The 15,237-nt window shown below is 46.3% G+C and overlaps 1 protein-coding gene across 1 annotated transcript; it reads left to right on the top strand.

Annotated features, from left to right (window-relative positions):
• Window positions 1–2,386: 2,386 nt before the first annotated feature.
• Window positions 2,387–13,699, top strand: ldb1b (LIM-domain binding 1b). Its single transcript, XM_079278030.1, has 11 exons — window positions 2,387–2,423; window positions 7,969–8,071; window positions 8,960–9,004; window positions 9,242–9,317; window positions 9,403–9,505; window positions 9,671–9,843; window positions 9,935–10,057; window positions 10,159–10,242; window positions 10,916–11,039; window positions 11,124–11,272; window positions 11,532–13,699. The coding sequence occupies exons 1-11, from the start codon at window positions 2,390–2,392 to the stop codon at window positions 11,760–11,762; spliced, it is 1,245 nt and encodes a 414-aa protein (XP_079134156.1). The 5' UTR covers window positions 2,387–2,389; the 3' UTR covers window positions 11,763–13,699.
• Window positions 13,700–15,237: the final 1,538 nt, after the last annotated feature.

Below are 15,237 nucleotides of genomic sequence, written 5' to 3'. Positions count from 1 at the left end.
TGGATGACATAAACAGTGGAGCAGAGTGTGGAGCTTCTATACATTCAGGAAACAAAGTCACAACACACTTTGCTCTCTGCAGCTACAGATGTTTTGTGCTTTGTGGTTAATCAGACTTTGCATTCACCCCCCCCCCCCCCCCCCCCCCCCCATGCACACTGTCTCACTATGCTGTGTGTATATACCTTCATCCTTCCTTCCCCTTTCCCCCTCCCCTCACTCCCTCATTCTCTTTGACTCCCCTGATTGCTAGCGTATGTTGGCTGGCTGGCTGGCTAGATGGGGGGGGGGGGGGGGGGTGGTAAGGAGGGACGAGAGGGAGTCGGGGAGAGAGAGGGAGAGAGCGAGAGGGAGGAGAGAAGGGGGAAGGGACTGTGCCCTCTCATGCAGAGAGTCACATGGTGTCCCTGATTGGAGGAAAATGAGTAAAGACTGCAGCCCTGCTGAAATGGCAACAGACAAAAACGCACAAAGGCTGAGCTGTTTAGAAACGGGTTGCACAACAAGAGAGCCTGAAGAGGAGGAGGAGGAGGAGGGGAAGAGAAGAGAGAGGGAGGGAGGGAGCAGCTACTGAGGAGAGATGAGGATTAAGAGAGAGGTAGAGGAGGAGGAGGAGGAGGAGGAGGAGGAGAGAGGGTGGCAAGAAAGAAAAAATAGGAGAGAAGAGAGGTGACAGAGGAGAGGAGGGGGGGGGCATAGGAGCCAAGAAAAAAGAGGCAAGTGTGAGATGAGCACCAAGGAGTGGGAGGGAGGGAGAGAGAGAGAGAGAGATCAGACTGTTTCTATGTTTTCTGCAAGGCTGAGCAGTGACGTGATTGGCTGGGGGGGGGGGCAGACCTGACTCTGAGATCAGAGACAGACAAAATGGCTCCCAGAGAACAGAGAACGCAGCATCAGGGCACTGTCATCTCCCTTCACACAGCTGTCAGCTGACACCAGCCGCTGCCACACACTTCTGACACACTCGCACACACACACTCGCGCACACACACACTCGCACACACACACACTCGCACATAAAAGCTAAGCCGCTGGCATATTGCCAATGTGAAGGGGGGGGGGGGGTGATGGATAATAATGCAGATCATTAAGTTGCTATCGTATGAACATGTCATTGTTTTTGGGAAACACTTTTTAAAATTAGAAACAGACACATTGATGTGAAACTGGCTCACACCGGAGCCTCAGCCTCCTGATTTAATCCCGTCACCTATTGGCCCGCACTGACATGTGACGTGCTCGCTGCTGAACTTCTCTTGTTGCAGTGTGTCTGTGTTCGCCTGCCAGAGAAAAGCCCGAGTGGGGAACTCACCCAGTGAGCGAGGAGATGCTGTAGGGCAGCATGAAAACAAACACCGACTCGCCGCGGCCACAAGAGGGCGCTGCCGTCAAAGGACAACCTCTGATTGTTGGTCAGTTCTAATTTCCTGCCCTGCACAGCGAAGGACTGACTGCAAATCAAACGGAGAATTGTCCCTTTGTGCAGAATAACAACGGCAACATTTGCATACAGTTTCACTTATAAGACTAATTTGCACAGCAGCTTTGATTATTGTCCCATTATGTGAAGACTCTGACGTCTCGCGGTATGTTGTGATTGCCCAACCCGTCTATTTATTCATGTGTGAGTAGCGTTTTCATGTGAAGATCTTCTCAATTACTTTATATCTTGTTGGAATGTTGACTCTGCATCAGTGCATCCTATTTAAGTCTTGTGTTTGTGTGTAAAATCGGTAAAAAATTGAGTCTAAAGGTCATCTTTTGAAATGTAGTGGAGTAGAAGTATAAAGGAAGTGTAAAGTACGTCTACCACTGCAGATAAGTGTCTCACAGATTGTTTGATCCGAAGCTGGCTTATTCCACCAAAAAACAGTGGAAGCTTGTCCTTTGGATCTTTCACCAGTTAACGGATGTCCCAGTCATTCGAAGTGAAATCTCCTCTGTGAGCTGGGATCACTTTCGCAAGGACAGTGTCCACACCCATAGCAACACGAGACTGTCTCCAGATCAGTGATTAAGGCGGCGATGAAGGGAGGGCGACTGGCACGGTTGTTATCAGAACTCTGGCAGATGTGTGTGTGTGTGTGTGTGTGTGTGTGTGTGTGCCGTTCAGTATCCTGTTGACTGTGAGTGGAAGTGGCAGGCTGCACACATTTGCGCATACACAGGCGACACGTGCATAAGAGTACACACACACACACGTGCACACACCCGCTGACACTCACGCACACACACACACACACTGTAGGCATCCTTCTCCCCCCTCCTTGTGCCCCTGAGCCTGACAGTCTGGACATGGGAGATATCAGAGAGAGCGGGAGAGGCATGACAACTGAGACCATGAGTTAGATCAGCATGTAGCTGTGAAAGTGCATTTGTGGGTGACGAAATGGCGATGTCAGAACAGCTTGAAACTGAGGGAGGTAAGTCTCTCTTTCTGACCTTTTCCTTGTTGTGTTTCTCAGCGCTGATTCAGCAACAACAAGAAAACCCGAATCAAAACAGCTGAGGAAGAAACGTCTTATTGTTTTTCTTGTTTTATTGATGCTCAGAGAAAGATGCGATACAAGTTTGGTCCCCTTCGTCTCTTTTTATTTATTGATTTATTTACTTTGACAAAGGTGAATTAAACAAGTTGCACTTGTAGGTTTAAGTGTAAGCTTAGTGAAAACATCACACATGGCACTACAGGGAGTTTATATTCAGCCGCTGCACGCTGCAGCCTTAATCACTTTTTGCACATGGACTTATGGCTTTAGGTGTGAATGTGTGACTGCAAGTAGGAAAATGAGGCGAGCTGGTGAAGTGTGTGTGTGTGAGAGACTCGCTGGTTGGGGTGCCCATTGAAGATAAGGCCTGCCCTGTGCCTGAGAGCAAAAGAGACAGTGTGTGTAAGCCCTTCAAGCCTTATCCTGACACACCTCCCACCCCCACCTCTTCTCCATCCCCCCCCCCCCCTCACACACACACACATGCAGTGAGGATTAACCCCGTCATGTACCATTTCAATGGGCAAGCTTTGGAGACACACACACACAGACGCGCGCGCGCGCACACACACACACAGGATTAACCCTTGTGTGTCCATTTCCATGGATGGTTCTTAGCTTCGCTCCGGTTGTGACAGCATTGACTGCTTGTGTTGCCATGGCTACAGGGCCAGCGAATGTAAGATAGGCAAATCCACATAAGTCACCCGCAACAGACACTTTAAGCTACTACTGACGACACCTCCCCCCCCCCCCCCCCGGTACTAGACACACAAAGATGCTGCCGAAAGACCGACAGGAGCCTCGTGAGCTGTGAAGTGCTCGTGTCACGAGCTCACCGTGGTCAAACCAATATACATAAACTCAGCCCGGGCATCTCTGCTGCTGGTCGGGGGAGAGACGGGCCTTGGAGCGGCTCATCTCGTGTCTGGTTCTGGGAGACGCTGCACTTCACACTCGGGGCTCTCTTCCAACACGAGACTCCGCAAAGAGGTTTCTGCATTTGAGCTGTCGTCTTCTTTTTTTGCAAACGTAAGGGAGTTGTGTTCCTAGATTGCAAAGCCAGACAGAAAAGATCTGCAGACGTCAGAATAAAGTGGTATGAAAAAGCAGAAAAGTAAATGCAAAATCATGACACCTGCTTCAACGTCTCAGATACGTCGGAATATCAGGCGATGGAGAAAACGGTTTGATTACGAGACCCATAATTAAACAGTGGTGAGGAGTCCATCACTGCACGTTGGCAGATATAGGAGTGGCATCATTTGGGTGGAAATGGATGTTTGGATTTATTATTATAATTTATCTTCATTTTTGATTATTGTATGATCCTTTTTCTCTTATTAGCTTTATATATTTTCAGTAAAGCAAAAAAATATATATAAATACTGTGAGAAATTGGAAATGCAATGTGCACTTTTGCAATAAGTATGAGAAAAAAATGAAATGTGCTGCGCTCACGATGTGTCTGCTGCAACGCCTTGTGGAACTGATCCTTGAAATGCACCAGCAAACAAAAGTACATTTTTAAAAGTTGTTCTACGTCAGTCAGAGAGGAAAACATATTATGTTTTAATCAGAACAAGACTTGCATAAACATATCGATACGGCCTTTGTCTATTCGGTCACATTATTTCAAATTGCGCCTCTAAAATAGTTCAACTTGAACCAAAATAATGTTCAACTATGTTGTGATAATATTACCCATCGGCACCAGTGTTGCGATGCACAGCAGCTTCTGGGAAACCCTGTTCACCGCTTCCACAGAGCGGCTCCCAGGAGCAGCTTAATTTGCGAATAAATCATTGATGAAACATTGTGTTTTCGCTCCCTGCCTACACGGGTCGTGTATAAATCAGAACCACGTCCATGCTGTTGGCTGCAACGTCCCTGAATAATTGAGGCGGGGAAAGCACTTTTTGTGTTTGAAAGAAAATCATTTTTAGACCTTTGATATGAGATCACCTGTCAACAATGTTAGGAGTCCAAGTCATCCTTCAGAGAGGAATAATGCATATGAAATTAGCAAATATTATGACATAAACTTGCATAAATATATGAAAAACTACTGACCTAATATGACTTGTTCTTTTTATATCCCAACCTTGACCATATGGGTGAGTCCTCGCTGGCTGTGATCTGAATATCTGATTATAATTTGAGGATATAAGCGGATTTACAGGCCTATGGGATTCTCCTTTTGGTTTAGTGTGTGTGTGTGTGTGTGTGTGTGTGTGTGTGTGTGTGTGTGTGTGTGTGTGTGTGTGTGTGTGTGTGTGTGTGTGTGTGTGTGTGTGTGTGTGTGTGTGTGTGTGTGTGTGTGTGTGTGTGTGTGTGTGTGTGTGTGTGTGTGTGTGTAGAGAGACAGAGATATATTCCCAAGGGTAATGGCTTTACTGGTCTACCTTGGAGACCGTTCAGTGTGCAAACTCAAAGACACAATTAATTGTCAACAACCCAAGTATGTTATCCGCAGGTGAAATTAAATTTTGTTAGATCTCAATCTACTTTTGACTGATTGGGCTGCTGCATCACATGTGTATGCATCGCCCTGCACAGACCCATCGTGTATGATTCACATGACCAGGGTCTTGTTCTGTCACTGTCTCAGTTGTTTGCAGCAAGCGGATGTGCACTAATGAGGAAAACATGAAAACCACTTTGCAGTCAGCATGATGTTTATTTCCACACACACTTCCACTCGGCTGCATTAGGCCAATTCTCATCTGTGTCAGTTACAAGGAAGGGATGGGATGTAGGGAGGAGGAAGGAAGGGAGAAAAAAATGCTTACCAGACAACCTTCATGTGCAGTTGTGCATTAGTAGGGGGAGGAAAAAGGGGGGAGAGGGCGGCTGGCGGTGCTGGGCAGAGGATAGAGGAGCAAATGCATTGCGGAGGGAGAGGAGGAGGGCCTACAGCTATTGTTCATGTCCTCCCGTGAACAAAGGGCTCATCTGGGTCCGTATGTAAACCCACAGCAGGCTTCAGCCCACTAACAAGGCCTCATGCGGGACAAAACATAACCGACTGACTCCCGCAATTTAGGCTTTATTCCGTCTCAGTCTCGCGGTTTGGGGATATTTTTTCCACTGATCCTATTCAGAGGGACGTATTGTGTTGGTACGTTGCGTCCAGCGGGCCTATCCGTCTTTACGCACGGAGCGTACATACGGTCTATCATCACGGATCTGTAAACATCAATTTTCTGATTGGACTTCTTTTCAGGTAAACGGTCTCTTTTTCCCCCAAACGCACACCTTGACCGCAGTGTCTGTCTGCCGTAGCGGGTACGTGTGGTTCACGAGCTATTGCGGTTGTAGTTCCTCGTCTTATTTCGGTGGTTTATCGTTGAAAAGGGATTTAACGCTAAGGCGTTAGCAAGACTGCTAACACTTACCGACTGTTTTCTGGCTAGCTAACGTTAGCTCGCCGTGCAGGCCTACGAGGCAGTGTTGTACACAGCCAACGTGTATGTGGTGCACGATGTCGAGGTTATAGGTTCCTGATACTGGTCATGGTTTGTTAAAATACCTGCTGGTTGGCATTACGTAGCGAAGTACACTCGCGTCCCGATATCACCTGTTTAACGCGTTAGCCTGGCTAATAGCTAAGTGTTAGCATTATGCGCTTGCTGCCTCTCTAATTGCCTTTGTAACCAGACAACTCTACGTCAAATGTGCTCCGACTGTTGTGAAAGTTGTGCACTAGCGGTTACACATATGTTGGAAATGGCATTTTAATATCGGATTCACGTCGGTGTTTGTGTTTGCTAACGTGGGATAATAGTGTAGTGTAACGTAGCTATCGTCAATATTCCGTTTGGATAGACCGCTCGTCCCCTCTGGACACCATGGTGGCAGGAGTCCTGAACCACTACACGCGACTGTTATTCAGAAGAGACTTTGTGCTGCTCAGTGGAATTGTGTGTCTGGAGTTCAGATGAAATCAGATGTGAATGCTGTTTTTTTGGACATCCATGTCGGTCAACTTGTGAGGTGGGCTGACCATCACATTGAGCCAGGAGGATACATGTGTATGATGTGTATTTGATGTACTGTGTGTGTACTTGTAAGGGAGAGAGGAAGATGAATCCCAGTGGAGGAAGTGGAGTCCAGCTGATGTGATTGTGACTGCCTGTCATTAACCGCTAACAGGAGAGGAGATGAGCTAATGGAGCTCTCAACAACTAATGGACACATAACCATCGATTATTTATTTATTTATCAAACCCATTTGTTTTCCTCTGGTGGTGCATCCACCCCACAGCCCAGCAGTGCTGCCTCACACAGTAAACAACTTGTTTTTGCACAAAGTGAAGCCACGGCTTCAAATGGGCCGAGGTTATGGCCCTTTGTAGATGGTGCAAATCTTTGTTTTGAAGATGCTCTTCGTAGAAAACTCTTTATTTATTTACTTCTACTTTTGAAAAACTATGACCGTGTGGTTATTGTTGCAGTAGGAACCAGTGGAGATGCAGCTCCTTAAAGATAAGATGTCATCTGAGGTCAGTGTTGGGCTGGACTGTCTGTGGATATCTGCTTGTTTGTGTTACTGTAACGTCCTCAACCAAACTCCGCGAGAGCACTTTGATAATGAATCATAATGTTGGAAAAGTTACCTTTTTCTTTTTTTAAACCTCTCACAAAGTAGAGGCTGTTTTTCTCTTAAATGTCTTACAGGAATATATATTTCACATCTCTGCTGTGCTCTCAAATCCCAGTTTACTCTGCTGAAAACATCCCATTAATGCAATTAAAGCTCATCTCTCCCAGTCTGTTTATCTATACGTCTCTTTCGTACACACACACACATTGTCAAAGATACGTTTAATATGCAGCGACAAGACGGAGAGACATTAATGAGGCGGGGCTTCACCATGGTGACGGCGGGGGTCGTGACCCAGAGGGCGGCACGCCTGGATGGCCTTTATAGGAGAGCCGGGCAATTAGAGTAGAACGAGGGTTGGAGCGGTCTGAGAGAGAGGGATTCATCAGCTTAGTCTTTTTAGGTGGTTGTGACGAGAGTCGGCGCTGGTCCGTTTGTGCTGTTTTACAGTTATTCGTGGGGAGTAGACGGAGGCCGGCAGCAGCAGCACATTGCTCACAGGAGGCTCCCTCCTCATCGTGGTGTTTTGTGTCTTTTATGAAACGAGGCTGGTGTGTTGCCGGGGATGACCTGTGAATGTGTGCAGCCAACTGAAACTGGGCCATGCTGGCCAGTTCAGGCTGCATGTGTCTTCATCCTCGCATGATACAGTCGCTCTTTGCACGTGTCACTCAAACATGTAATGGCTATAATTAGAAGTACCAGTGTAATCCCCAAAGATGTAACGACATCAAAGTTTTTATCTAATTTACCCGTTTATTGTCATCCTGAAACACTGCATCTAACTTTTCGAATATCTTTTGAACCTTTATAATATAAAATTGAAACGCACCATTCATTGTCTTTCTTCTTGTTCCCTCACCTCTCTTCCAGGCTGTTCCTCCAAGTCTTTCAAGCTGTACTCCCCCAAGGAGCCCCCCAACGGTAGCACTTTCCCCCCCTTCCACCCCGGCACTATGCTGGACAGAGACGTGGGGTGAGTTTTATGTCTGTGTTTTATCTGTTCTGTGGGCAGAGCTCACAGCCTTTAAACAGCTCGTATTATTACATGCCATGTTTACATAGGCTGGAGTTTAATTTCCAAAACCATATGTTGGTCAGCAAACAGTAGAAAGTAGTCAAGATGCTGGCGACAACTAGCAGCAGCGCTGTAGTGTTCAGGAGGTTCACAAACCTCCGGAACATTTAAGATGTTTATATATTAAGTTTCAGAAGCTGCAAACTTACCAAGAAACTTGTTTCAGCAGTTTGGTTGATATGAGATGTTTCGAGGACAGCTGCCACGTTTTACCAGTTTATAACCTGAGTTAAAATCCATGAACAGCTCAGGTAGTGTTTGTAGACTCGTACTCTGCTTTAATGGCATAAAGTCACTTCCCAGGATGGAGTGTCATGTTAGTGTACAGAATACATCACATGCTGGTAGAGCTCTTCTTGTTTATTGGTGAAGAAGAGGTCACAATCTCCTGTCATTTGGTGAACGGTTGATCCAATTGCCCATATATGTTCGCGTAGTGTCATCTTAGCCGCAGGTGAGACTCGAGTAAACACCGTGGACCTGATGTGTGAAGCTAATGTTTAATGCTAACATTGATTTCTCTTGACCTGTGTGGCTCAGTAATGTTCGAGGGTTATACCTCTGCAGGATTGTGTGCGCTGCGTCAACGCTTGTGTTGCAGTAAGCAAATCGGCGACAGTTGGAAATGTGAATATGTGTATCTGAGAAGTGTTGTTTACGGTCTCCCCGTATCATCCGATGTGTGCCGTGTTTGGCTCGTGTCCCCGAGTCATGAAGACAGACTACAGCTATAGACTTCAGCGCTATCGCTGAAGGTAATAGTCTCTCTGTCTCTCGTCTCTCCAGTCCCACCCCGATGTATCCTCCCATGTACCTGGAGCCCGGAATCGGGTAAGACTGCATTGTGTGCCATGTCGCTTAACTGGTGTGAAAATAGCAATGATGACACAAGTGACGATACGGTGGTGGGAGGTTGTGCTCTTATCTCACTTTTAAAAAGAGATTTTGTATTTATTCTGTGAACCAGGTAGTGAAACAGTGTGGCAGCTGTGAGAGCTTTAACAAGACTGTGATCTTTCATAATACCACAAGCTAACTGTTCTCCACCCCTGTCCTGTTTTTGACCAGGAGGCACACACCATATGGCAACCAGACAGACTACAGAATATTTGAACTCAACAAACGGCTACAGAACTGGACAGAGGTTCGGAGGCGGCCGCATGCACACTCGCAAACAAATCCAATAATTGCGCAGGTCACTGATTATGTTCCCCCTCTACATCCTGTAGGAGTGTGATAACCTGTGGTGGGATGCATTCACTACAGAGTTCTTTGAAGATGATGCCATGTTGACCATTACGTTCTGTCTGGAGGATGGGCCCAAACGTTACAGTAAGAAACAAAGTCACCGGAACACATCGCCTCTCTGTTTCATACATGCTCCGCCCCTTTATTGCAAAGTCCTAGACTCACAAACGGACCGCGCACCGTCACTTCTACACGACTATGAGTTCCTTCCCGTCTCACGCCCGTTGTGTCTTCTCTCCTCCTCTGAAGCAATTGGCCGAACGTTGATTCCAAGGTACTTCCGGAGTATATTCGAAGGCGGTGCCACTGAGCTCTACTATGTGCTGAAACATCCCAAGGAGTCCTTCCACAATAACTTTGTCTCCCTTGACTGTGATCAGTGCACCATGGTCACCCAGAATGGAAAGCCCATGTTCACACAGGTGTGTGTTTGTGTTTAGCTATTATTGTGTACATTACATGTACCGTAGTTCAACTGCTGCATACTGACCCGACTCCTCTGAACTGCCACAGGTGTGTGTAGAAGGCCGCTTGTACCTGGAGTTCATGTTTGACGACATGATGAGGATAAAGACGTGGCACTTCAGCATCAGACAACACCGTGAACTCATCCCCCGCAGTATACTGGCCATGCATGTGAGTGGATGCAGAGGAACGGCTGCACGTAGTTCACAGGTGTGTGTATAAGGACGTGTGTGAGTGTCAACGTTGTAATCCGTCCCCTTTTGATTCCTCAGGCCCAGGACCCACATATGCTGGACCAGCTGTCCAAAAACATAACAAGATGTGGCCTGTCGAACTCCACCCTTAACTACCTCCGAGTAAGTGGAGTGCAAACACACACACACCATTTTCGAGGTTTTGGAATGAAGCTTCAAACGTCTTTCATCCTATTTTGTTCGATAATATTTGTGAAAAGTTGTGAATTTTGGAAACAAATACTTTTTTTAAATTATTATTTGGATGACATGAGTCTGGAGCCGTCCTACGCAGCCACCAACGGAATCTAATTCTACAAATAGTGTAATACTAATTACATTAGTGTCGACCAATCGTGGTTTAAAATAATAAACAGACGTGCAAAAAGATGAAGCTGCGTGCATTTGAATGTTGATTTTAGAATTCGAATGTCAAAGTTATGAACAAAGCTCCAAACTATTCGTCGCAGCCGTGCTTTTATTGTTGAGGCAGTGACGGTACCGAGTAGAGTTTTTGCACGATGCAGTGAAGCTGATATGGGTCTCTGGTGTATCTTGTGTTTCATTAACAAACACAGAAGGTTGAACTGCAGGTTCACTGTTCTTGTTTACAGACGCTGTAAAAGTCACAACCCCGTGTTGGAATTATACTCCCTTGAGTCATGTTTCTCTGATCTGAGAACTTCAAGCTTAGAGATGAAATGATTTATGCCGAACACCAGCTGATAATGATGGTGCTTGCTGTTTTCTCAAACACCGTGTAACCTGTTGCCTGTCTTTTTGTTCCCTCCTCCAGCTGTGTGTGATTCTGGAGCCCATGCAGGAGCTGATGTCCAGACACAAGACGTACAGCCTCAGCCCCAGAGACTGCCTCAAGACCTGCCTCTTCCAGAAATGGCAGAGGATGGTGGCACCACCAGGTAACTGAACAACAAGCACAGATAAAGACACGACCACGTCACTTCACATATATCTGTAACTCTCTCTGCTTCCCTTCTCTGTAGCTGAGCCGTCAAGACAGGCACCAAACAAAAGACGGAAGCGTAAGATGTCAGGTGGCAGCACCATCAGCGGAGGAGGAGGAACCAACAACAACAACAACAACAAAAAGAAGAGCCCAGGCAGCGGCTTCCCTCTGTCCAGCCAAGTTCCAGTGAGTTCATCGCTGATATCTAGTGCCAGCACTTTGTATCGACAGAAACATTACGACGACGTTCATAGATGAACGCTTCAGTTCATGGAGGGACGTTCACATGTTGCAGAACATAAAGTGCGTCTTAAGAAGTATTAAAGTGGAGATCACCTGATTGTAGTCACGGTGTGACGGGTGACTTTGGGATCAAACAGCTGTTCCTCCAGTCCCCACGAAAGCAACATATTGATTGATCTGCTTCTGTGTTGCATCTCCGCAGGATGTGATGGTGGTCGGAGAGCCCACGCTGATGGGAGGGGAGTTTGGCGACGAAGACGAGCGCCTGATCACGCGGCTGGAGAACACGCAGTTCGACGCGGCCAACGGCATCGACGACGAGGACAGCTTCAACAACTCTCCGGCGCTCGGCTCCAACTCGCCCTGGAACAACAAGGCCCCCTCCAGCCAGGAGAGCAAGAGCGACAACCCCACCTCACAGGCATCGCAGTAGAGCCCAGAGCCCCGCAACCTCAACACAAACCCCTCTCTGCCACTCCTCAGACCCCACCCCAACCCCGACAGCCACGAGTGCAACAGCAGCAGTCCATCACATTCAGCTCGCTCACACACACACACACACACACACAGGTGGCCCGCGGGGGGCGCAGCATGGCTCAGATAATGTCACTGAGCCATCGCTGTGACTTCCCCATATTTAGGCACCGTGTCGCACCTCTGTCTCCCCTTTCCTCATCTCACACTCAAAATGTCCTATCTGCTCTCGCAAATTTTCAGTTTGGACAGCGACCGGGTAGATGTGAGCGAGGAGGCGGGGGGGGGGTTTAACCCAGGGGGCAGAACTGTGCACACTAAACTATCCGTACTGAAGATCACATGCAGGGAGCGGCGGGGCGGAGGGGATGGCGGCATCGGGGCTTTCGAGATGGTGGCGAGTTGCTGAGGGACCACTTGTCCACCCGTCCTCTAAACACGGCTCTCAATTCTGGTCTGCTCTGTTGAGGCACGAGTCACTCATAATGTTTGTTAATAGAGTATATGTGTGTACGCGTGTGTGAAATGTGTGAGGAGCGGAAAAAGAGGCAGTCCGATCTTATTTGTGGCTTTGCGGAAGCGGACGGACCAGAATTTAGAGTCCGTGTGTAAAACCATTGAAATTCACACACTAGTAGGAGCTGAAATGTGGCACTAGGGAAACACACACCCCCACACACACACACACACACATCAGCATAATGATTGAAGGATTTTGAGTCCTAGTGCCAGAGCCATCTCTGATTAGACTACAATGGCTGCGGTCTTTCAAACGGCGAGCATTTAAAACACACGCACATACACACAGTTACACATTTTAAGAGTTTTTATACAGTATATATTTCCCTAGAATGTTTTTTAATTTGTATTAAACGCCTTCATTTCGATTGTTACTTTTTTATTTTCTACCAATACTGAAAAGCTACAGACCAAGGAGCAACACAGGACTTTTATCCCTCCCCCTCTAAGATATATGGTTTTTATCTTTTATGTTTATTAAAGAGAAATAATTTAGCGTGGATGTTTTTATTTTGTCTTTTTGTTCCTTTTTTTTTTTTTGGAGATTTAAATTTTTGTGTATTTGTGCTTGTATATTTAAGGTAGTAGCAAAGTTCTGTCTGACTGTAATAAGATGTATTCTTACTTAGATTTACCTAAAGCCATCCCGATCTAATGTAAAGAAACAAAAATAGGAAAAAGGAGAAAAAACACTCATGAGCCCGCCCCCTCTATCCTCCCTCCTGCTCTTTCCTCCTCCCTCCTTTTTTTATAACTTGTGTAAATTAAATTACAAAACCTCCGGGGGTACAACGGCACCATGGAGAGATCATTCTACCGTTTGTCTTTTTTTGTATTTATTTTGGAAATTTTAGAAATTCACACAATGTGTTTCATCTATACAGGAAGTGATTTTTCACTTAACATCACGATTTTGTGTACCGCGACTTTCAACTTGATGTCAAGTGAATGTGCTCACTGAATTTAAGCTAACCGGTGAATTTCATATTTCATCACTGGCTGAAACAGATTTCTCTCAGTTATCTGTCGTCTAAATTGCCTTCATTGGTGCAGCGTCTTTCATAACCAACAGAACGATGCCGTCAATCATCCAAACGTCTTCTAAAGCCAGCTTATCAAGTTCAGTCTTCATATTGGGTAGCGACGCCGTCTGTAAAGTCTGATTAAACAACAGCTGAAGCTCTGTTTGTTTTGTACATTTCCATTTCCTTACAGTTGATTCCAGCAACAGTTATGAGTTTGAATGGTGACTTGTACCTTTTCCAATCCCTGTAGAGAATCATTGTTTGATATATATTTTTTGATTTGGTTAGTTTCTGCCCTTGATAATTAATGTATGGTACCAATAAAAAGATACATTTTCACTTTAAAACATAAGTTTTGTAATTATTGCAACGCAGCTGATGAAAAGAAGTCAGTGTTTCTGGGGTTTGTTCACTTTAATGCTTAACTTTGACATTTTGTTATTGCGGAGTAGTTGAGTAGACCTTCAAGTTGTGATAAGAACGGGAGAGGAACAAATAAACTACCGGTGTCTGGGCTTTTTGTCCTCTTTTCTCACTGACTGACGAGCAGCACGTGACCCCTCTTCCTCTCAACCGTGCAGTCGCATCCCTCTTCAGTCTGGCTGTTGTAACCTGTCAGTGACGTGTAGCTTCAAGCTGTGCAGCAATCATGTCCTTACTGCAGAGGCCTGCTGGTATTTAATCCTAGAGTGGTTAATTGCTTTCACCTGTTGGTCCAGGTGAATAGACATCTCGAATGAAACCATTCGGCAGGATGGAAGAGCCCCGAAGGACCCGACTGCAGAACAATGCTCTGAGGCCTCATTCACTTACAATACTGCTCGCTTTGCTTTCTACTTTTAATGCTTTGTTTGAGGTAAAAAAAAAGAAAGCGTATCAACAAACTTCTTAATGTCACGGTTGGTGCAGTTCTAGAGTGCAACCAACAACTCTGATTGTGGTGCAGCAAGGTGTGGCGTTGATGGAAGTAATGCTTGACCCTTTCAGGACAGCTCACACAGGCTGTGGTTGATTAGGTTAGTCTGAGTGAAAATCAATGATGGCAAATGTGTTCTTTAACCTGTCCGTATCAAAAGCCTTATTTTCCAAAGTTGTATGGTCATGGTGTGTGTGTGTGTGTGTGTGTGTGTGTGTGTGTGTGTGTGTGTCCCTCTTCTACTTACAGATGTCCGTAGAACATGCAGCAAAGGGCCACAGACTTTTAAATCCCGGGTCTCCGTGTCAAAGCCCGGCGGTTCATCCGCTGCTTTCCTCATCAGCCTGTCTCACACGTGCATCCACCTGCCAGCTATCACACGTTCTCTTCAGGCATTTATTCCCGTCCCCGTGTCGCGCTCGACCTGCAGAGCTGTAAAGAGTGTCGGCGAGGCCTCCGGCCAGCTGGAACACCGAGGGTCTCCTGGGGTTAAGGTGAAGCTGTAACAACCCGATAAACTCTCACCTCCGTGGAAGAGCAGACGCGTCACTCTGGCTGTTGTGCCACCTGACACTGCAAAGCTCGCTTGTGACTCAGCAACATTTGCGAGACAAAAAGTAAATGATTTTTTTTTTCCAGGAGTATGCATTTCATATATTTCATGGATCCAGTTCAAGTTGCTTTCGCAGCACTTTCTCGTTGCCCTCCATGCTCTTTCTATTCCTCGGTCTCTTGTTCAGTCAGTAACGTTACGGATTCTTCTCTCCAATTCAAGCTGCCCACTCGTCGGTTCAGCAGAAGTCCTGAGCATGCCGGTGGCAGCAGTTGATGCGGTTACAATAACATCAATCAGGGCCCCGTTATGGATGACCTTTGACAGTTAAGACAAAATAACTTCATGGTGTGTTATGTCCTAGTACAAAAATCCATAACTCAGAAGCTGCATGCTATGACTTTGTGAACCATGTTGAGTC

The sequence above is a fragment of the Melanostigma gelatinosum genome, assembly GCF_949748355.1.
Source record: "Melanostigma gelatinosum genome assembly, chromosome: 11".
Taxonomy (NCBI): domain Eukaryota; kingdom Metazoa; phylum Chordata; class Actinopteri; order Perciformes; family Zoarcidae; genus Melanostigma; species Melanostigma gelatinosum.
The sequence above is the reverse complement of the archived record's forward strand: the minus strand, read 5'-3'. Positions and strand labels throughout refer to the sequence as shown.

Bases quoted from the DNA above. Each gene is read 5' to 3' on its own strand.
- ldb1b (XM_079278030.1), top strand. From the start codon at position 2,390: ATGGCGATGTCAGAACAGCTTGAAACTGAGGGAG. The intron at 8,072-8,959 runs GTGAGTTTTATG...TCGTCTCTCCAG, and splicing joins ATGCTGGACAGAGACGTGGG to TCCCACCCCGATGTATCCTC. The intron at 11,040-11,123 runs GTAACTGAACAA...CCTTCTCTGTAG, and splicing joins GAGGATGGTGGCACCACCAG to CTGAGCCGTCAAGACAGGCA.